At 45.3% G+C, this 23163-nt stretch overlaps 1 protein-coding gene across 1 annotated transcript in view; it reads left to right on the top strand.

Annotated features, from left to right (window-relative positions):
- Positions 1–23163, top strand: part of KTN1 (kinectin 1) — a gene marked incomplete in the record, with an annotated part of 2305074 nt that overhangs the window by 1951195 nt on the left and 330716 nt on the right. The window contains 2 exon segments of the mRNA XM_044074427.1: positions 12288–12380; positions 17274–17345. Coding sequence (XP_043930362.1) covers positions 12288–12380; positions 17274–17345 — 165 coding nt within the window.

Here is a 23163-nt window from a genome sequence, read left to right on the forward strand (position 1 = left end):
TGATTGTGGAGAGATTGTGCAGGCAAATTATGCTTCCACACAAATGGTCTCTCAGCAAGAAGATAGCACTGTACATATTCCAGAGGTGGAGATTACTCTATTACAATCTGTGCTTCAACATCCAACATGAAATGTAGAGATTTTTTCAGTATAATTCCTCAAGAAGGACAGTCCCCAAGAGATGCATTTGCACGATTGGACCCCAGGCAGTGGTGTCGTTAAGGTTTGTGCAGCTCGGGCTGTCTTTAAATTTGCGGTCCCTCCCCCCTTACAAAATCGTGGTCAAATGGGGCCCCCCATACACAACCCCCCCGCCACTGCAGCCATTCCAGTGTCCCATTACTTGGCTGTTTATCCCCATTTGCCATAAACACTATAATGTACATATTATTTTATGCTTTACTTCTACAATTATTATTTGGATTTAATTTAAACCTTTTATTTTAAATTTTATAGCACAAACATTGATAGACATCTGCTAAACAACACAATGCAGTTTCACAATGAAAATAGACTTGGCAGTAAAACTTCTCTGCCCTTGAAACTCACATTCCTTGAAACAGCATTGAAACCCACATTTAAAGAAAATACATCTGCCCTGTAGCGGATAAAGTTCAAAAGATGCTTCAAAAAGTATTAGTTTAAGGGTGTGCACACTTATGCAACCAGCTTATTGTACATTTTTTATTTTTTTATATTTTTTCCTTAACAGATTTGTTTATTTTTCAGTTGAATTGTACAGGTTATAGGTCACATTAAAGGTGGGAAAAGTTTTGAAATGATTTATAGTGGTCTAATTTTTTATATCACAAAAACCTGGCATTTTAACAGGGGTGTGAACTTTTTATATCCATTGTATTTAGGACCATGCAAACATACATGTGTTTGTTGATTCACCTTCCTGATTGCATTAAATTATATTCCTTGTATAACACAGTACACTTGTTAGAACATGTTTTAAATTTATTGTTTTGAACATTTTTCCAGTAAGCAATGAAACAAAATGTATGAAGCAGTAATGACAGAGCTGCACAATTCAGTGCATTTCCATCATAGAAGTCTACTCAAATTTCTGCCATTACAATCCACCAATATTAGTAAATATGCACAATCTCTGCAGACGTAAAAGTCGTCTAAATAATTCCACATTAGTGCTCTGTGACTAATGAGGTTGCTGCTGGCAAACAACTTTGTATTTCATTGTTTCATCTACATATAAAGTGCCTGCTGCCCTTGAAGAATGAATTGCCTATGTTATATTAAAAAATGAGAAGCTGGTAATATTGCAATAGGGAATGGATGGCAAACCGATAACAGGTTCATAGTTGCTAGTCATCTCCTCCAAAGCTGGACATTCTCAGGACTGCAGCATCTACCCCCTTTAAAGTACAACACAGTACAATATCAGCAATCCATCTACATACTGGGAGTAGAACCAACAGCGTTCTTCATCAAAAGTAAGTATTATACTTGTTGTGCTACTAACAGTGCTTTTAAATACTTCAACACAATAGTGATATAATTTGCTAAACAACAGTTGCACGTTGCAAACAGATTTGGCATAAGCAACACTAAACTTCTTTCCCCCTGAAGCTCTCAGCTCCTTATAAAATGCGTTTGAGACTTAACTTTATCTCTCAACTTTGCAACACAAGAAATCTGGAAAAAGGCTAAATTTATGTGGGTGGAGGGGACAAAGGCCCAAAACCAGGGACACATTTTAAACATTACTTGTATAATCTTAGAAATTTGCTAGAACAAAATGTTTTGTGTTACCATACATTTCCTGAAAGATAAGAAGATTCAGTCCTCACTGATTTGCCAGAAAACCTCAGATTTTAAGAGGAACAGACCAAAAGTATGAGACAGAAATTATGCTCTCAACTTCTTGAAACACAAGTGGTGGTATGGGTAGAGAATTCAGGCTCATGTTTCTTGCACCCAAGGTACAGGGTTTCAGCCTGAGTAACACTAGCCACCAGGTATACCCAACTGAGGCATTTTACACACAAACACCCACATTCTGTGAATGTTGGAAGAAGACACAGAGCTAAACAGTGAATAACACTTAATATTTCTGTAAAGCAAAATCAGTTCCGTTCCAAGTAAGTAAACTTACTATAAGCAAAACAGTGCACTTCTGTGAATGAATAACACTTACTATAAGCAAAGCAGTTCTTTCCTTTCCATGAACGTTAAAGGAAGGAATTGGTTTGTATAAAATTGCACATGTAAAGGAGATGTCAGCCAGTGAAGAAGTAAAAAAAAAAAGTGCCACCCGGGGCGTACCGCCTCTTTGCCCCCACAAACCCCCCCCTCCCCCTGCTACGCCACTGACCCTAGGCCTCCTTTTTGAAATTCCACCCTTCCTATTAACCACAAAGTTCCTTCAGAAAGCCAAGATGTGCAAAGCAAAGGTTTTTCTCTTAGCCCCATTCTGGCCATGCCAGATTTGATTCCTCTTGGTATGGTCTTATGTAATAAGAAACCCACTTCTCCTTCTGTAACATCCTCTTTAGCTGTCACATATCCATATCACCTTATTTAGACCTTCATTTCCTTCACCTAACTTCATGTTTTCTCTGCTTCAAGTGATGGCCAGGGATCTAGTATTTTCCAAAGTAGTTGTTAGTCTGTTATTTTAGAATTAGCATAATAAATTTCATGTAGCTCTTACACAGCATAGCACTGCCTGAAGTAAAGCAGCGGTGACATTCTGTGGTTGTATCTTGGCTCCATTTGTTATGGAGGACAGCACAACATGGACCCAAAGCTATTGGTGCAGGAGAGAGGTGTGCTTTGGGTCATCTGCAGGGGATGCCTCCTCAACACTGCAAGGGGTTTTCCTCTCCATTTGGCCCTGACCCTGGAGCATGAGCTGTGGTCTCCACCAGGGAAATTACACCACCCACTAAACACTAGAGTGCAAACAAACCCCTCCTACCTTCCCTGGCAGAGACTTGGCTCCTCCAATGCTGAGGCTACTAATCAAACCCAGGTCGCCTGGGTCACAGTAAGAACTCAGCCCTCCACACCACAGATCAGGCTGTGAATCCCATTGATCTTCATTGTAAATGTCATACTAGAAATTGACCTTTTTTTTTGCATGTTTCATAGTTTCATAGTATAGTACTAGGCTATCTGCCCTGGGGCATTTGTAAGCCTAGCCATAGTGATGTGGCTTTTGCCACCCCATGAAATGGTACAAAAATGTACAGAATAAATCTAGAATACTGTGCCTCTGTCTAGTAGTGACACAATGAAGGTCCCCTTATATAATAGAATTCGTTTACTGTGCCCCTGTCTAGCAGTGACACAGATGTGACCCCTGGGGTAAACTTACGATCTCCCATCCACTCATCAAGATTTCTCTTGAAGAGAGTCAGTGAGGGGCTCTGCCTAATACGAACTGGGATCCTGTTCCAAAGCATGGGAAGCCTCTGGGTTATGAATCTATCCCTCCAGCATGTCCTATTCATACTTGTGCCGAGGTTTAAGTCTTTAGCTCTCGTGGTCCTGATGGATTTGGATTTTCTGAGGTGGAGCATGTCCATCAGATCCTGATTAGACATGGCCTTGTACGTCAGGCAGAGATCACCTCTGAGCAGGCGGTATGCTACTGAATAGAGCTGAAGTTTCTTTAGTCTGGCAGAATAAGACATGTTGGAGACCCTTGATCGTTTTGGCGAGGTACTTTTGTGGTCTCTCCAGCTATTGCAAATGCCGGGTGAGGTACATACCAAATGGGGCATTGTACTCAATCATGGGTCTGATGAGGGAGGAATATAGGGGTACAATGACATCCTTGGATCTGGATGTGAATCCCTTCATGATGAGGTGTGCAAGGTAGAATGTTTTTCTATCCACTTTGGCATCGTGGGTGTCAAATGAGAGGTCGCTGTCTACTTGGGTCCCTAGGTCTCTGATTACTTTTTCCGTACTCAGTGGGTTGCTGTCTATGTGATAATTTGTGGGTACTTTGTTTTTTCCAAAAGGGATGACTATACATTTTTTGGCATTTAGTTTAAGGCCGTGACTACGGCACCAGTTGTCCGATGTTCTTCATTCCACATTGCTGCAGTCCTAACCATTGGGTAGTCCGCTGTCCAGTCGGCCCGAATACCAAAGTATATGGCTGACGTCGGTCAAGGCGCATTAGACTGACGTCAGGACGTCAGGGTACTAATGCGCATGACCAGCGTCATATCCTCAGTCTTTTTTGCCGCATGGTCCGATGCAGAAGCAGTTTTGCGAGTGCAGGTTGGCGTTCTGAAATTTTCTGAAGTCGGAGTTTCAGACCGAATCAAAGTTGGCTAAGTACCCCGTTGGGGAATATTTTGGTTTTTCTTGCCTCAGTATTTAACCGGATGTCAGAAAAAGTGAATAACTGTATTTCTTGTGGGAAACAGATACCTCATAGGGATTACCATACCTTGTGTATACCTTGTTTAGGGCCTGAGCACGACGTTGTTGGATGCCGCTCTTGTGCTAGATTTAACAAACGCACTATTAAGAGAAGGTTAGACTGTGCCAGGTTAGTTTTTGGGAAGCGTTGTAATTATAAAATGCCGTTGGATGCTCCGACGCCCGCTTCGTCCAAAAAGCGCAAGGACAAAGCAGCAAAGCCTAGAGTAGAAGAACCGGCAGTCCCGGACGTCGGTTCTTTAGAAGGCTCAGTGGAGCCGGAGGTTTTGCCAGGAGTTTCTTTGGAGTCTCAGGGAGAGACTTTACTGTTACAGGATGTGTCCTCTCAGGAGGTAGGCCAGCCTGAAGGGGCTTCTCAGGTGGCTGTTCTTCCCTCTCTTCCTAAGGTGGTTAGAGCCTCCCCTTCTGTTTCCAAGGCTTCTTTGAGAGGCAGGCCAGGTTTAACTTCAGTGGGGGTTTCTCCTAGCTCTTCAGGATCTTTGCCTAAGAAACATATGCTTAAAATGGCAGAGGATTTGATTACTATGATTAGAGGTTCTATGCCCCCTCCTGATAAGAGGCCTAGGGTGGAGCCTGAGTTTGAGAGTTTTGAGCAGTGTTCGAGGCTTCTGAGTCTTGACTGAAGACTTGCAGGAGTTTCCTCCTTATTCTGATTCTGATGTGGATGATTCTACTCCTTCAGCTTCTCCTCCTGAGGATTTTTCATTTTCAGAGACTCTGCATTCCATGAGGGAGCATTTTAAATGGGAAGGTCAGGATTTCTCTGATTCCAGGAAGAGGCTTAGGGAATTCTTGTTTTACCCCAGCATAGGCCTTTAGCTATACCTCCTGTTCTGAATGTGGTGGAAGATGTTTTTGCAGAGGCTTCCTGAACCCTGATTCTTTGCCTCCTGCCCCAGTTAAACCGGATAGGTACTATAGGGTGCCTGAAGCTCATAAGTATCTTTTAAGAGTCCTAGGGCAGACCCAGAAACTGTCTCTCAGGGGCCTAAAGGTGTTAAGGCTTCTGTTGTTAAAAATCCTGTTCCTCCTGATAAAGAGGCAAGGGCTTTGGACAGATGGGGAAAGAAGGTGTATACTTCTTCCACTTTAGCCATGAGGGCGTTGAACTGCCAGTTTCACATGTTAAAATATCAAAATTATCTCCTTTCACAATTGAAGTCTAAGGTGGATGCTCTGGCGGAAGGTATTGAGTGTAAAGAGTTGCAGGATTTAGTTCATGTGTCTGAACAGGTGGGTAAGCATTCATTGCAATGTGGTTTTGATGCTGTGCAGGCCTCCTCGTGGGTGGCTGCCACTGGTTCTGTTCTTCGTAGGCACACCTGGTTGAGGGATCAGAATTTAGCTGAGCATGTTAAGACAAGGATTTTGGATGCTCCTTTACAGTCTGATGTGTTGTTTGGTTCGCCTGTGGAAGCAGTTTTAAAGAAAATGGAGGACAAGGCTAAGTCTATGCAAACTGTTAAAGATTTTTTGCAGGTGCAGCCTCCGAAGTTTAGTAGAAATTGGCCTACTAAGGGATGGACATATCCTGCTTATGATTCCCAGTCTAGGGGTAGGTCTAGACGTGGTAGGGGCAGAGCTCAAGGTTCTTTTAGGCCTAGAACAGGGAGTTCACCTGCTCAGACTTCTGGTGAGGGCAGGGGTCAGTCCTTTCGTAAACAGACCCAATGACCTGCCTTTTCAGCTGCCAGTACGTTCTTGACTGGCAGCACCTTTGGGAGGAAGGCTGGCTCTTTTCAAAGAAAATTGGGATTTAATTACCCAAGACAGATGGGTTTTGGATATCATTCACCACGGTTACAGGTTTTATTTCCATACCTTGCCTCCTTTCAAAGGCATGCCAGACATTCCTCCTCTGCAAAGAAAAGAGGCTCACAAGCAAATTTCTCTGTTACTCCAAATAGGGGCCATTCAGCCAGTCCCTGTGCCAGAAAGGGGCCTAGGATTTTATTCTCGCCTGTTCCTAGTACCAAAGAAGGGGGACACGTGGAGACCAATTTTGGATTTGTCTATCCTCAACACTTATCTGGACATTCCCAAGTTCAAAATGTTGACGTTACAACAGCTTTTACCTCTGCTGGGCAAAGATCACTGGATGGTAACTTTAGATCTCAAGGAGGCTTACCTTCATGTGCCTATCAGACTAAGTTGCAGGAAGTATCTGCGTTTGCGAGCTGGAAATTCCCATTATCAGTTCTCTGCATTGCCCTTTGGCTTATCTACTGCGCCCAGAGTATTCACAAAGGTTCTGGCTCCAGTGATAGCTTACTTCAGGCTAAAAGGAATTCAAATCTATCCTTACTTGGACGACTGCCTGATTCTGGCTCAAGAAAAGGAAGACCTTTACAGCATTTGGAATATGTGATAGCAGTGCTAAGATGCCTAGGGTATTCTGTGAACGAAATAAAGTCCAGTCTAGTACCCTCTCAAGACATGTGCTTTCTGGGTGTGAGACTGAATACAGCAGCCCAGATGGCCTTTTTAACCCCGGACAAACAAAAGAATCTTTCCATTTACTTCCATCAACTATCTCTTCAGTCCGGGCTGGCTGCAAGGACAGTCCTTCAAGCCTTAGGGTTCATGGCATCTTGTATTCTGGTGCTTCCCAATGCCAAACTGCATATGAGGAAGCTGCAATGGTATCTCAAAAATGTATGGACACAGCACTGCCAGGATTTGGACACTGTCATTCAAATAATACCTTGCATTCAAAAGGAATTTTTGTGGTGGGCTCAGGAATGTCACCTAAACAAGGGACTCTCTGTGACCCGGCCAGAGGCGAGTCAGATTCTAACGACAGATGCCTCAGACATAGCTTGGGGAGCTCATCTGAATGGAAAGTGGATACAAGACAAGTGGCCTGCCAGACTACAGCATCTACATATCAACATGAAGGAGATGTTAGCAGTCCAGTTTGCATTAATGGCTTTCAAGGAGTTACTTCTTCCAGGGCAGGTGTTGATTCTAACAGACAGCACAACTGTCATGTGGTACATCAACAAACAAGGGGGAACACATTCTTACCCTCTATGCAGGCAAGCAATGATTTTATGGGAGACTGCGCTCAGCTTGCAACTAACTCTTCAGGCAAGGTTTCTGCCGGGAGCACAGAACTCCTTAGCAGATGTGTTAAGCAGGCAAATCATGGATCCCCACGAGTGGAAACTGGATCTTCATGTATTTCAGAAATTGACAGTGTCATGGGGAACTCCAGACATAGATCTGTTCACTTCTCCACTAAACCACCAGCTGCCAAAGTTTTGCACGAAAAGGTTTCATTACACAGCTTGGAAAGTGGATGCTCTTTCTTTCAGTTGGAAAAATCTTCATGTGTATGCCTTTCCACCTCTGCCTCTTCTCCCAAAGGTACTCCTAAAGGTCAGACAAGACAAGCCAAGGATGATTTTAATAGCTCCAGATTGGCCTCGGCAACACTGGTACCCATTACTGAGGAGTCTGGTAAGGAAGCCTCCATGGCCTTTACCTTTGATTCCACACCTATTGTCTCAGAGGTACGGTCATCTACTCAATGTCAAGCTTCACTCTCTTCATCTAACAGCCTGGCATATTCTGTTTTGAAACACAGCAGGTCTCAACTTCCTCAACAAGTTTTGAATGTGATTATGGAAGCCAGAAGACCTAGTACAAGGAAAGTGTACGAAGCAAAATGGAAGAGATTTTTATTTTGGAGTGCAGCAAAGAATTTGGAGATTTCTGAGCCTAATTTGAGTGTGGCTCTTCAATATCTTACTGAGTTATTGGACAAAGGTTTGTCTTTCTCTTCCATTAAGATTCATTCTGCAGCAATTTCAGCTCACTATGATTGTGACCCACCATTGTTTTCGCATCCTTTGTTCAAGCAATTTCTTAGAGGGGCAAAGAATATAAGACCCCACGTAGAGCTCCTACTCCTGCTTGGGATCTCAATTTTGTGTTGGAGAAACTTACTCTACAACCTTTGAGCCTCGGCTACTGCTGACTTGAAATACTTGTCATGGAAGACTGCTTTTTGTTGGCCATTACTTCTGCAAGAAGGGTTTCTGAATTGCAGGCCCTTGTGGTAGAGCCTTTTTGATTTTCCATAAGGATAGGGTATCATTACGCACTAATCCTTCTTTTATGCCTAAGGTGGTTTCTAGTGTGGCTTTAAACCAAACTATTCATTTGCCTACTTTCTATGCAGATCCCCAAAATAAGGGGGAAAAGATTTTGCACACTTTAGATGTACACAGGCAGTTGCGTTACTATTTAAGCAGGACTAAGGATTTTAGGCAGTCTCAGCAGTTGTTTATTTCTTTTGCTTTGAGTTCTCAGGGCAAGCCTGTGTCAAAACAAACTATTTCTAAGTGGATTGGGTTTTGCATTGCATTTTGTTATTCCCATCATGGCAAGGAGATTCCAGCTGGGATTAGGCCTCATTCCACTAGGGCTACTGCCACTTCAACAGCATTTCTAAAGGGGGTGGCAACTAAGGATATTTTGGAGGCAGCTACTTGGAGTTCGGTGCATACTTTCTCTAAGCATTACCACCTTCCTCTCTACTCTAAATCTAGGGCTGGTTTTGCCACAGCTATTTTGCAAGGCATGTTGACAGCTCCTGCTTCCTTATGATTTGCCAGCCTCCCTTACCTCTGCTTTGGGATTCTACCCAATGGTTAGGACTGCAGCAATGTGGAATGAAGAACATAGTACAGTTTTGTACCTACCATAAATGTAGATGTTCGAGGATCCACATTGCTGCAGTCCAATTTACCCTCCCTCCTTCCCCTCTGTGTTTAGGGGTGGTTGTGTGGGTGAGGTTATACTCTTGTAATTTTGTATATATTGTACATATTTTTGGTGCAGGAGTGTTTGGTGTTTTTGGTTTTGGGCCTTGTCTTTTTAGGGTCTTCTGACATCTGGGGCAAGAAAAGACTGAGGATATGACGTCGGTCATGCGCATTAGTACCCTGACGTACTGACGTCAGTCTAATGCGCCTTGACCGACATCAGCCATATACTTTGGTATTCGGGCCGACTGGACAGCGGACTACCCAATGGTTAGGACTGCAGCAATGTGGATCCTCGAACATCTACATTTATGGTAGGTACAAAACTGTACTTTTCAGTGAGGCCTTTTTGTAGGATGTGTGTGTCTGCTGGTGTATCGACAATGGCGCCTAGTTTGCAGTCATCTGCGAACTTTGTCAGCCACAGCCCTCCCATGTTTGCTTTAACATCTGAGAAATAAATGCCGAACAAGAGGGGTCCCAGGACAGATCCCTGTGGGACACCACTTGTGACTGGCTTTGAGTTTGACATTGCTCCAGCGATTTTAACTTTATGGGTTCTGTCCTTTAGCCAGTTTGCAACCCATCTAGTGACATAAGGGTTTACTTTTAAGCTGTTTAGCTTATCTATGATGCCTGAGTGGGGTATTGTGTCGAAGGCCTTAGCCAAGTCCAGGTATGCTGTATGGACTGCTTTGCCCTCATCAATGGCTCTAGTGACTGTTTCGAAAAAGTCAACCAGGTTTAAAAGGCAGGATCTGCCCTTTACAAAGCCAAACTGGGTGGGGTCAAGTGTCTGTAGGTCCCCTATGTCTCTGTTTGAGTCCCATAATGATTCTTTCCATAGCTTTGCAGACCAGGCTAGTTAAGCTTATGGGGCGGTAGTTTCCAGGGTCTGTAGAGGCACCCCCTTGTGGAGTGGGACCACTGTTGCTGTACGCCAGTGTTCAGGTACATATCCCGAAGTAAGGCTAAGGTTAAATAGCATTTTTATGTGTGGGTTTAGCTCCTCTTGGAGTTCACGTAACACACACCCCGGGATACCGTCAGGTCCCATTGATGCTGTGTTTTTTGCTTTGTTTAGGGCGGTTCTCACTTGTACATCTGAGATGACAGGGAGATTACATTCAGCTGGGATAAGTATTTCTTCTTTTGGGGTGAAGGAGGGGAGAAATTTGCACTGAACCTGTCAGCCAGAATGTTAGCAATATCTGTGGGTTCAGTGTATTTTTTGTTGTTGTGAACCAACTCTGAGCATATCTGAGGGTTTCCGCCCAAGTTTCTAACATAGCTGAAGAAGGCTTTGTGGTTATCTTTAGTGTCCTTAGCGATTTTTCTCTCAAAGTTTGCCTTGGATGTTTTTATGAGAGAACGTAGTTTTCTGCTAATGTTGATCAGAGATGTCTTCCCTTCATGGGATTTCGCTCTGACGTGCAGTAGCTTCCGTCTTTTGTTATACAATTTGTTTATGGCTGAGGACCACCAGACAGGACGCTTACATTTGGTGGAGAGGGACTTGGATTTGTTTGGGATTGCATGATCCATGCATTCTTGGAGATGTCCATAGAAAGCATTTGTGAAGGATTCAGCATTGTGGGATGTGGTATCCACTGGCACAGTGGGCTTAAAGGATACCATCTCTGTCTTAAGAGTGAAGTCTGCTTTTGAGAAGTTTTTCACTGTGGTCTTTTGTGCTGGGGGTGGAGGTGGGATATGTATATCCAGGGTGATTAGTTTGTGGTCAGATCTCACTAGTGAGGGGTATACTTCTGGTGTGGAGCATTTTGTCCCCATGTTTGTGATGATCAGGTCTAGTATATTATCTCCCCTAGTGGGAGAGCTGACTAGTTGTTCCAGTGCATTTGAATTTATGAATTCCAGGAACCTTTGGGCTAGGGTATTAGGGCTAGAATAATGTACCCAATCTATGTTTGGGTAGTTGAAGTCTCCCAGTATGATGGTATTTTGTGATACATTCATATCCTCCAATGTCTTCAGGAAGGCTGAGTGGGGTTCTTGAGATTGGGAGGGTGGTCTGTAACATGCTACCAGTTGTATAGCAGTTTTGCCTATGGTTAGTTGCACCTGTATGGTCTCTGATGCTTCATGTGTTGCTACTAACCTGGAGGTGTGGGTGTCCTTTATGAATATGGACACTCCCCTCCTTGTGGTTCGGCCCGGGTTTGGGGCCCGAAAAGCATGATACGAGGTATAGCCTGGTAGCGCTGGGGTGCTCTCAGGAGCCTTGAACCAGGTTTCAGTTACTGCACAGACGTCGATGTTCTCCATGCTGAGGAGTGCATCAAGTGCCTGCATCTTGAGATTTAGACTTCTGGCGTTGAGCAGCATTACCCTTAGTTTTTTCCATTTTTGTTTTCTAAGGAGGTGGGTTTGTCTTTTGAGCCTTGCCTAAAAAAGGCACTATGGGGGTGGCAAGAGCCTTAACCAATATCCGGAAGCCCAGTGGTGACAGGTGTAAGCCATCCCTTGCGAAGCAGCGTGGCTTGTCCAACATATCATCCCAGGCAGACAGACATTGGATCCTCTTAGAATGACACCAGTACTTGAGCCAATTGTTAAAGCTGATCATCTTGTCTTTGTATTGTGGTATCATTCTTGGTGAGGGCAAGATGCTGCTCAGGGTCAGGGTCATACCAGCCTGGGCTACATAATCGGAGAGCTCCTCTATGTCTCTTTTCATGTAGTCCAGGGAGGTACGTCTCAGGTCATTCACACCAGCATGGACAATGACAGAGTCATATTTGTACTTGCTTTGGAGTGACCTGAGTGCGTGTGTTATGTGGCGGATCCTAGCTCCCGATAGCTCACAGTCACCTTCTCCTTGTTCAGCCTGGTCAGTGGGACATCAGTGTGTCTGACTATGGAGTCACCTTTTACTAGTGTATCAGGCAAGGTGTTTGGCCTTAAGGGCTGTGATTGGTCGACACACTGATTTATTGAAGTATGTGTTGCATGTATGTATGTATGTTAGCAGATGCATAACTGTATTATAAACTCTAATAACTTTTGTGAAACAAAGCCCTGAAATGTGGTGGTGTAAGTCTAAACTATATGAAATCTTTCTTATAGGAAGGAATTTTGCAAAGGCTTCAGAGCAGTGTTGAAGAAGAAGAGGGCAAGTGGAAGATGAAGCTAGAGAACTCTCAGAAGGAGCTGAGACAGGTGCACTTTTTGTTTTAATTTGTAAGCAGTCATTCTTTGTTATTGGGATCTGTAAATGTTAAACATTATGATCAGTTCATAGAAAAATATATTTTGAAGGTATTTGTGCAGCTTTCCGCTGTATACTTCTGCTCTTAAGTATACATAATTGAAAACTGCACTGTTCATAGAGTACATTGACTGTAGAAGATTGTATTCTCATTCAGCAGGATTATTCTGTGAAACTGCCCCCAATCCCCTACCCCCCCCCACACACACACACACCTTTTGACATGGAGTTGGGGTAGGGGGTGAGCTTCATCCTAGACTTCTCAGGAGAAGGTGAGTTTGACCTCCATTTGTTTTAATACACCAACACTTTATAATGGCATTTTCAGTTCTGTATACTGTGCACCCCCCATGATTGGTGTACTTAATATTTTGGCACTAATTGCTGATACAGCCATTTTATAATTATATGTTTATATAACATTGACTGCCTGACATGAGGCTAGTTTGTTAGTGTTGTATGTTTATATAATAGTAACAGTCTAGCCTCATGTCAGGCAGTTAGTGCTTTCATTCAGTAACCTGTCATTGTTAAGCATGTATGTCTGTATATCACAACATCAGTTCTGTCTAGTTTGTTTGTTTGTGTCTTTCGGCTTTTCCCGGCTAGGGGTCGCCACAGCGGAACTCCGGTCCGCTAATGATTGGCAGTAGATTTTTACGTGCTGGCTTGCCGGGCTTAACGCACAACCTTCAACGAAGTCCTAATATTAAATTTAATTTACAGTTGTAAACATACAAATTAACGATTTGCAATATCATTTGAGGTCAGGAATTAAGTAGTGACCAGATTGATGTCCTGACTGAAGTCACTGTTGCAGTATTCCTGGCATATGAGTTGTCAGTGCTGACATTTGGCCAGAATACGAAAGCTTTACCTTCCCTAGGTCATATGTCTGATGCATGACCTCAGCTCATATATGTTGGAGTATGTAGACAGATGTATGTGCGTGCATCCTAAGACTATCTTGCTGCCAACCAGAACGCAGGTCGTGCATCCATCAGATTGTCTGGTTTGTCAGTACCTTTGCTTCATTCGTTTATCCAGATAAGTGCCCCATTGGGGAACCTTCCTTTTTGCTTATGATATTTTGTTGAAAGTTGCAGATGTCAGCTAGGTAAGTGTGACACCTGTGTAGGCAGATTCTGTGCAAGGTCTTATACAAGTGTCTTTTTTTTTGTGTAGGCCCAGAACACTGTTACAAGTCGTGCTCAATCTGTCAGTCATTCATTCCCAAAACCCTCAGGGTGAGGCCTTTTACTCTCAACACTTTCTCAAGTCTCAGTGTCTTAAACTCTTGGCCCAGTCCAAATTGGCTGACTGCATCCTTGGATGTCCCTTTCCCACCAAAGAAAAAACTAGAGGCATTGAATGCATCTACAGTCCAACATATCTGACTCCAATGTACCTAATGAGGTTGCAGAACCTGCAGTTCCTTATGCTACTTCTTGGTTGCCCACTACAGAGACCCCGTCATATACCAGTATGGCTCCAGATGCCTTGCAGATGATTCATTCAAGGAACTGCTTCTCATCATTTCCGAATGACCCCATGCTGTCCCTCAAATTTTAGTTGTGAAAGAGATCTCAGGCTCCCTAACAGAAGTCAGTCAGGGTTCTGAACTTCTGCATCTCAACCAGTCAGATGTCACACCTAAAAAGAAAGAAAAAAAAACAGGCGTGTGACCTCTCCCTTAGGAGCTAGGGAAAAAGGAGTAGCTAGACTTCTCAAAGGGTTATTCAAAACTATTATGTCTTTGAAACCTTTTTTCTTTTGGTCTGCACAACCACAAGCTACTCCTCAAAAACTTACACTGGGGTTTCCTTCTCTTCTGATGAGGAACAGAACTGTGACTCTGACCATTCTCTGGACTACTCTCAGCTGCATTCTTCAGGACAAATCTCTTCCATTGAAGAGGACTCCCCTTCACTGGATTGCCCTGTTGAAGTTTCCTTTTGGGTGAGTATACAGGACATGATGAACTATGAATGGCAATCCACACAGCTCCCTGATATTCAGAAGAGGTATTACACCCTCTTGGAGATGGGTACCCCTGTCCCTTCTCCAGTCCATTGTGTCCTTGGGGCTTTCCAGAACGTGTTTTGGTGCACATGATTCTCAGTCACCAGCTACTAAGAGACCAGACAGATTTTACAAGGATCATGATGACCTAAAATATTTGTATAGAATCCAGCGGCAGACCCCTCTGCAATCTCTCTCTCTCTCCAGATAATCCCTCTAAGCTTCTGCCCAGTGGAAGTGCCCTACCTACTGAAAAAAAATTGGGCTATGGATTGGGGGGGAGGGGGGTTCACCTCTGCTACTCTTGGGCAATTAATTACCAGACAGATGACAAAGTACTTGATCTCTGTCCTGCATTCCTTAGTTATACCAGACCCCCATACAGTGGATTCTAAGTATGAAATGTAGAGCTTACTATTATAGGCCCCCCAAATTGCCAGACGCCACATTCATTAAATGCAGTTGTCATGCTGTAAATGCTTCTTCTGTGGCAGCTGCCACTGGTTCTGTTATTTGCAGATATGGATAGCATTGCAGTCAGCCTATCCCTGAAAATTTCAAATGTAAAATTCTAGACTCTTGCTTGGAAAAGATTTACTGTTTGGTTTCCAGGTGGCCAACCTGTTCAAAACTCTCCAAGACCAAAGTAAAAATATAACTGTAAAAAATCCTGAAACAGTACCACGGCTGCAACTTTATGAAGACATAAAGGCTTGGAGACAAACCTAGTTTAATTTTTTTACAAATAAAATAAAGCCTGAGTACATAGATGAGCACTTTTGGTGAGACTTCGCCTTCTTCAGATCATGTAGTACAGAGGTCCATACTGGTTAAAATAATACTAGTTGACCAATCATATCTATTGCAGCTGACACACCTTCAAAAAATTGACAAATCAAAAATTCAGTCTTAAAATCAGGAAATAAGATAACAGAAAACATATCTAACCAATCCTAATCTAGGAAAAGTTCTAATAACCAATGAGAAAAATTAATTAAAACGTACTGCAAATATCCTGTGCTGGTTCAAGTTATACAGATCATAGAATGTTAACTCTACATAATTCAGATTCAGTAAATGTATGCAATGTATAGATGTATATTTAGTTCTTTTACTTCCATGATTAAGTATAATAATTTACCCAAAACTTTTTTTTTTTTTTTTTAAAGAATAATATCTAAGCTTACTTGGGGAGAATAGGCTCATAAAGTCCGAAAAAATATGTACGTCCGCTTTCACGGTACATTATTTAAGAGGTTAACTGGATAAACCAATCAATGGTTTATATAAATTTCAAATAGCCAATCAAACTTGGTCAATAGTATGCTAAGGACCTTATGCAAGTTTAGGACACTGTAGCGACAGACGTCCTTAACCATGGCTACGGCCAAAACATAATCAACACTGAAAAACCGATCGTAGTATTTAAAGACTTCCCTAATCACTATTTATTAAAGGACAAGTCTGATGTGTAATATAACAAACTGATAGTATTATTATGAGAATGCTGATCTATCAGTATGCAAGCAGAACAATTAGGTTAAAGTACTGGACTTTCCCCTCATAGCTTTAAGATAACCATTAGATTGTTTACTTATCTATGTGTAGACCAGCTCAAAACTAGTTCAGTTGGAACATTATTTTTTAATAAAAATTTATATGGTAAAAACTGAAGCCAACTGTGGTCCTTCTCTTTTATAATGTGCACTGAAAGTATAAATTGAAAAAAATTTTTGTGGAAATAGATATGAGAATAGGCCGTTCAAATTTATTTCCACGGTCTTTTCATATCTGCAAAAAAAAAAATAGATTAGGATTGGTTAGATATGCTTTGTGTTATCTTATTTCCTGGTTTTAAGACTGAATTTTTGATTTTGTCAATTTTTTGAAGGTGTGTCAGCTGCAATAGATATGATTGGTCAACTAGTATTATTTTAACCAGTGTGGACCTCTGTACACACACACACATACACACACACCACTGCTTGACACTAAAATCTGAACTGGATAAAACTATCTGTCTGCTGTAGTTATGCCTTAAAATGTCATAGAATTTCCTTTTACAAATTAAGTAGCAAATAAGTTTTGGCTTTATTCATTTGTGCCATGGAGCCAGGAGACCTTGCACATTTTTTCTTAATCTTGGGGAGATCCAAAGACTTCATTGCAGTGTAGTAGCAGTCTTTTATAGCTTTGTCCCTGCTGTCTGTCAACCATCTGTCCCGCTCATTCAAGTAACCCACTCTGCTGTATCACTGGGGAGGCTGAGCCAAGAGTGGCTCTCATTTGGGTAGCCATCTGGGGAAGGTTGCACTTTTCTTTTTTTCCTCCCCAGCCCTGTCATCCTCACAACCCTGCTAGACACTGGGGAGAGATGTGCAGATAGCCATACATAGGGGATATTTTACTTCCACAAGGGATGCTACCTCCAAGTGGCCCAACCGTAATCTTAAGGTATGAGCAATGGTTTCTCTGGTCTCCACCAGGGTGATTGAACCAACCTAGTATGCATCCAAGTGCATACAAACCCCTCCCAGCCCCAGTGAGAGGTGAGTGAGCCATGGCTGTTCATCCCCTTCCATGCCTAACTCATCCACTGCTGGGGTCACTAACTGAACCTCTCACCCGGATTGCATTCATGGCTTCATCCCTCTGCACCATGGAACCAGGCAATGCTGGGAATTCTCAGTTAGAAAGTTTGAGGTCACTTGGTTTTAATGCTACAGCTGAAAGACATCTGAACAACATAAAAACTTTTTTTGCAATGTAGACACATACTGTGTAGTTTGTTGTACTAAGCCCCACCCCCCTTTTTTTTTTAGATGCACCTGAAAGTAGGCTCATTGGAGCAAGAAGTAGAAGGACTAAGAAGGGATGTAGAAGATGCTGAAAGTGTAAGTTCATTATGCCTTTGTTTCAATGGTTTGTATTTGTATCAATATTTATTTGAACACTGAGTAGTAAATTGTTAGTGGCTTAATTATGGCTTAATTGTTTTTATGGTTTGATGTTCTAAAACGCTAAGTAATATCTTCCTGTACAACTCTGTTCATCACAAAAATATAGATCTGAAGTAGGACTTCATTTGTCAGCAACCTTTGGGATACGGATCCGATCTCGGATCCGAGCCGGCAACTTCTGTCACAGCATAGATCAGAGCTCCTAGCTCCTCCCTTTACCCATAATCCCCTGCCAACCCTGACTGACCTCAGATCTAGTTTGCCGCTCTTCAAGCAACAGCTAGATTCCAGAGCTCTTGGTGTATTCTTGTGAGAAAAGAAAATTTTAATTTCTTTCTTGTACTCTTTTTAACCGAGTGTTTGTGTGTGTGTTTAGGTGTTCCCTGGTCCTATTTTAACTACTTTAGCTTAAATTAGCTTAAAATTGTTATCTTTATTTCTCCTCCCTGCCCTCGCTGGTCACAGTGTGTGTGTGCGTTGTGTGTAGGGGCCTAACGTGTGCGTTTTTCTTTAGTGATGTCGGAGGCCCCTAAAGCTATTTTTTCGAAATGCACCGAGTGTGGTCACAAGCTTTCACCGGCTGATGGCCACACTCTGTGCGTTAGGTGCCTTGGGGTTGAACACCTCTCCTCGGGTTGTGTGATTTGCGCCGCGTTCAACCCCAGGGCACTTAAGGATCGGAGGTCAAATCTGGTTCTGGCGGGCCTTTTGCCCCCAGACCCGGCTCCGGCCTCCTGTACTTCTGTGACCACTACCCAGTCTTCGGTAGCGGCCACTCCTGCCCCCCTCCCTCCGACCGGGACTCAACCTCCCACTGTGGCTTCGGAGGTGAGGGAGGCCAGGAAAGAGAAGCGGCGGGAGAAGCACCTTAAGCGGCGGGCCGAAGACTCCTCCTCAGCCCCGCCTTCCAAACGGGCTTCTCCCTCCAGGGTTTCTGGTTCACCTCCTCCTCGGATCCGATCCCCTTTCTTCTCACCGGGACCTGAAGAGGAGGTGACCCGGTCCCCGTCGAGGTCATCGAGGCGGCACTCCAGGCCTGCCTCGGTGGCCTCCTCGAGGTCCACCTTCAGTATGTTGGATGCAGACATGGACCGGATGATGAGGAGGTTCATCCAGGCCCAGATGCAGTTGGGAGTGCTCTTGCCTCCCCCCCCCCCTCCGGAGGGGAGCCCGACCCCCTTTTTTGCTCCTATCGCTCCTTCTCCGACCTGACTCCCGGGTTCGGAGCTGTCGGAGCCGAGCCAGGTTGGATCCGGGGGTGGGTCGGAGCCGACAGTGCTAGGCACTTCGGCTCCGACTATTCCCTCGAGTTTGTCGGATCCGACCTCTCGGAGCCGTGGGCCGAGCTTCGGATCCGAGGGACTCGGTGTGCTTTCGGCCCCATCCCGGTCGGAGTGCGCGGGTCCTTCGGATCCGACAGTCTCGGCCCCGGGTCCGATCCCCGCCTCGGATCCGAGTGGGAGTCTGATCTCGGATCCGTCAGAGAGCAGCTCCCCCTCTGCTTTCGTGGTGGTGGAGAGGGTACTGTTGAGTACATCCAGGCCTCCGGTCCTGGCTTCGGCTCCTCCCTGCACTCCCTCTCAGCTGGTCCTGGCTCCCCTCACCCGGCCTTCAGGGCAGCCTGCTTCAGCGCCTCTAGGTGTTCCATTGGAACAAGATATTGCTGGTGAGGACTCCTCGGACAGCCCCCCCGAGGAGGTTCCTTGCAAGTCAAAGTGCAAAAGGAGGCACGTGGATTCCCCTGAGTCCCTCACTGAAGATACGGACTTGGATGAATGGGAAGGCTCCCAAGGTCACCCCCTAAGGATGTCTCCTTTGGAGACATCATGGAAATGCTCAGAATCGGGGGGGGGGTGGTCAGCCCCCAAGGCTTCCTCCGACGAGTCTGTATTCCTAGAGGCGTTCGAGGCAGGGCCATCTACCTCTTGGGTGTCCCCTCCCCCCAACCCCTTGGTGGATCTTATAGCCACTAGGGCTTGGAGGGAGCCGGACACTGTAGAGCCTATTCCCAAGTGCCCGGACAAAATCTTGAGCCGCTCCCGTCAGAGAGAACCCATTGGAGCAAAGGTCCCTTTGTGGATGCCATGTTGGTGGCGGCAGCCACCAAGAGAGAGTTGGCTCAGGAGAGCCCCATGGTTCATCCGGCGAGCAAGGAGTCTCGTGCGATGGACCGCCTTGGGAAGCAGGCCTTCAGTTCAGCGACCTTCTGTTTGAGGGCCATGACCTATATGGCAAACGTCATTCGGATGCAGCAGGATCTAATTAAAGAATACGCTGCTTCCCCCCCAGGGTCCATGTCAGAAGGGGACAAGCAACTGTACTCCTCCCAAATGTCCACCCTACGTACTATTTCCAACACCTCTATGCGACTCTTGTCTCATGCCACTGAGGGAGCCGCTAGAGCAGGCGGAGTCGGGCTGGTCATGAGGAGGCAAGCCTGGCTCCGACATTGTGACTTCTCGGAACCCTTTAAGGCATCATTTGCGAATGCCCCTTTTGATGGTTCTGCTTTGTTTGGCAAAACCATTTGCGACACCCTTGTCCAGAGCGAGAAAGACGGGAAGACGTTGTCTGCCATCGGAGTCCGCTTCTCTGCTCCCCAGAGGTCCTTTACCAAGAACCAAAAGGGTCAGAAGAAGATGTGGTTCCGGAAATCGCATCAATCCCAGTCTGCTCCGGACAACCAGTCCTCTCGTGGCAGAGGAGGACAGGGAGGATGCCGCCCTAGAGGCAGAGGGGGTCCCAGGAATTTTGGGTCCAGAGAACCTTTCTTTGAGAGGCCCACGCAGAACCCCTGAGGGGTTACCCGGCTGCTCCACTCTGGGGGCAGTCGGGGGACGTTTTTCGAAGCACCTAGCAATGTGGGAGTCCATAACAACGGATCGCTGGGTGCTTCGGGTTATATCCAGAGGATACCAAATTCCCTTTTTTGTAACCCCCAGAATCAGAAGCCTCCCCGATGTACCACCCAATCAGAGGGAGGCGGCTGCTGCAGAAATTCAGCAGCTCTTACAAAAAAAGAGCCGTCCAGCCCGTCCCCCCAGATCAGCATTGATCAGGGTTTTACTCCAGGTTCTTTCTGGTGCCAAAAAAGATGGGGGACGTGAGGCCCATCTTGGACCTCTCTCTCTTGAACCTGGCAGTACCAAAAGTAAATTTCCGGATGGTCACCCTGCAATCTATCCTCCCACTACTACAGGAGAACGACTGGATGTGCTCAATAGACCTTAAGGATGCGTACTATCATATTCTCATAGACAGACGCTCCAGGAAGTTTCTCCGCTTTCGGCTGGGAACCAGCCTTTTCCAGTTCAGGGCCCTTCCCTTTGGTCTCACCTCAGCCCCCAGGGTGTTCACCAAGGTCTTGGCAGCGATAGCGGCCCACCTGAGACGCCAGAGAATTCAGGTCTTTCCGTACCTGGATGACTGGATGAAGGCATCTTCTTTGCTCATGCAGGGATTACTTCCTCAATCTGGCTCCACTCTTAGAGTTGACCATCAACACGGCTAAGTCCTCCCTGGCTCCTACACAAGTGTTGGATTTCATAGGGGCAAGGTTGGACTCCAGACTGATGCTTGCTTTCTTGACTTCAGATCGGCTTCAGAACCTGAGGTTGCATGTGCAGGCCATCCTTCAACTTCAAGCTCCTTCGGCGGAATTGGTCCTGAGGGCTCTAGGATCCATGGCGGCAGCAATTCCGCTGCTGCCATTGGCCCGGTTGAATATGAGGGTCATACAATGGACCCTCCAGGTACAATGGTCCCTATCTCGCAATCCCCTGTCTCATCCCATCCCCCTAAGCAGGGTTTGCAGAAGGTCGCTCGTGTGGTGGCTCCAGTCCTCCAATCTCCACACGGGACGCCCCTTCTCGCTGCCTCCGCCAGTCGCCACAGTGACCACAGACGCTTCTCGCCTGGGGTGGGGGGGGGCACTATTCGGGCAGAACAGTCCAAGGCACGTGGAACGACATAGAGACCTCTTTGCATATCAACGTTCTGGAGATGAGGGCGGTGCTTTTAATGTTGCAAGCACTTCACAACCCTCTTCCAGTGGGGACGATTGCGGTTCAGACGGACAACATTTCAGTCGTCTGGTACATCAACAAACAGGGGGGAACCAGGTCTTACCCACTCTGCCGTGAGGCCATGAGAGTGTGGGAATGGGAGATATCCACCAACCGCTTTCTCATCGCAATGCACATTCCGGGATGGTCCAACATATTAGCGGACAGGCTCAGTCGTACTATCCTGACTCCTTACGAGTGGTCTCTCAATCCTCTAGTAGCAGAGCAAATATTTGTCCGATGGGGGCGACCTTGTTGCGATCTTTTTGCCTCTCACTCAAATACCAAATGCAACAATTACTTCGCTCTGATCCCCCCTCCGGGGGAGTCCCCGAGAGACTCTCTGGTTCATGCTTGGCCTCCCGGTCTGCTTTATGTTTACCCACCTCTGCCCCTGATGTTGAAACTATTGCAGAAAGCCAGTCAGTTGGGGAGCAAGATGATCCTCATTGCCCCATTCTGGCCTCGTCAGACGTGGTTCCTTTACCTATGGTCTCACCTGATTCATCCGCCCTGGATGCTGGATCCCCTTCCGGATCTCATCTCACACCCCCTGGGTCTTCCGACTCCGAACCTGGCCAACCTAAAGCTGACGGCTTAGTTGCTTCAGTTCCACTCTTGATAAGGACTCCCGGAATTTCATCACCAGTCAAAGCCATCCTAGTAGCAGCTCACAAGCCCTCCACCATAAGGGTCTATCGGAGTAAATGGAAACGTTTTTCCATCTGGGTGGAGCACCGTCATTTAGATCCTTTTACAGCGCCTGTAGCGTCTGTTCTAGATTTTCAGGCCTTGACTAGCCCCCCTTTTGAGCCGGCGGCCACTGTTGATCTTAAATACCTCTCTTGGAAAACGGCCTTTTTGGTGGCCATAACTTCAGCCAAGAGGGTCTCGGAACTCCAGGCTCTCTGTGTCAAACCACCGTATTTGGTCTTCCACCCAGACAGAGTTCACCTCAGGATCAATCCATCTTTTCTACCTAAGGTATCGTCGGAAGCTAACATTAATCAATATATTAATCTTCCAGTATTCTTCCCCAACTATCAAAACAAAGGAGAGGATAAGCTGCACTCTTTAGACGTGCACAGACAACTACGTTTTTATACTCATCGAACTACTGGTCATAGACAATCCGATCAGTTGTTTGTCTCCTTTGCCAAAAACAACTTCGGCAAGTCGGTTTCTAAGGTTACCCTCTCCCGATGGATATCTAGTTGTATTCTCTTAGCATATCAGAGCTCGGGAAGGCCTGTACCTCAGGGAGTCCGTGCTTATTCTACGAGGGCCATTGCTACATCGGCTGCTTTCAAGGCTAGAGTTTCTCTGGATGACATTTGTTCCGCAGCCACTTGGGCTTCATCTCATGCCTTTATAAGCCACTACAAAGTAGATATTGTCTCCCGAGGTAGGGCGTCTTTTGGCTCTGCAGTGCTCCGGAATATCCTTCCATGAAGGCCACCCAAGATTTAGGTAGCTGGGGACTCCGTCCCAAAGGTTGCTGACAAATGAAGTCCTACTTCAGATTTAGAAGTTATGTACTCACCATAACGTTCCATCTAAGTAGGTATCTTCATTTGTCTGCAACCATCCCCCCCTCCTTCCCCCTGAGCAAAATGATCTTACTTGGGGTTCTTTAGATTAGTTCCCTCTGGGACACAGTATTAGCTGTGCTATGGGGCAAACTTGAT

The sequence above is a fragment of the Protopterus annectens genome, chromosome 6.part0 (genome assembly GCF_019279795.1).
Source record: "Protopterus annectens isolate FY-2018-M chromosome 6.part0, PAN1.0, whole genome shotgun sequence".
In the NCBI taxonomy this organism is placed as follows: domain Eukaryota; kingdom Metazoa; phylum Chordata; order Ceratodontiformes; family Protopteridae; genus Protopterus; species Protopterus annectens.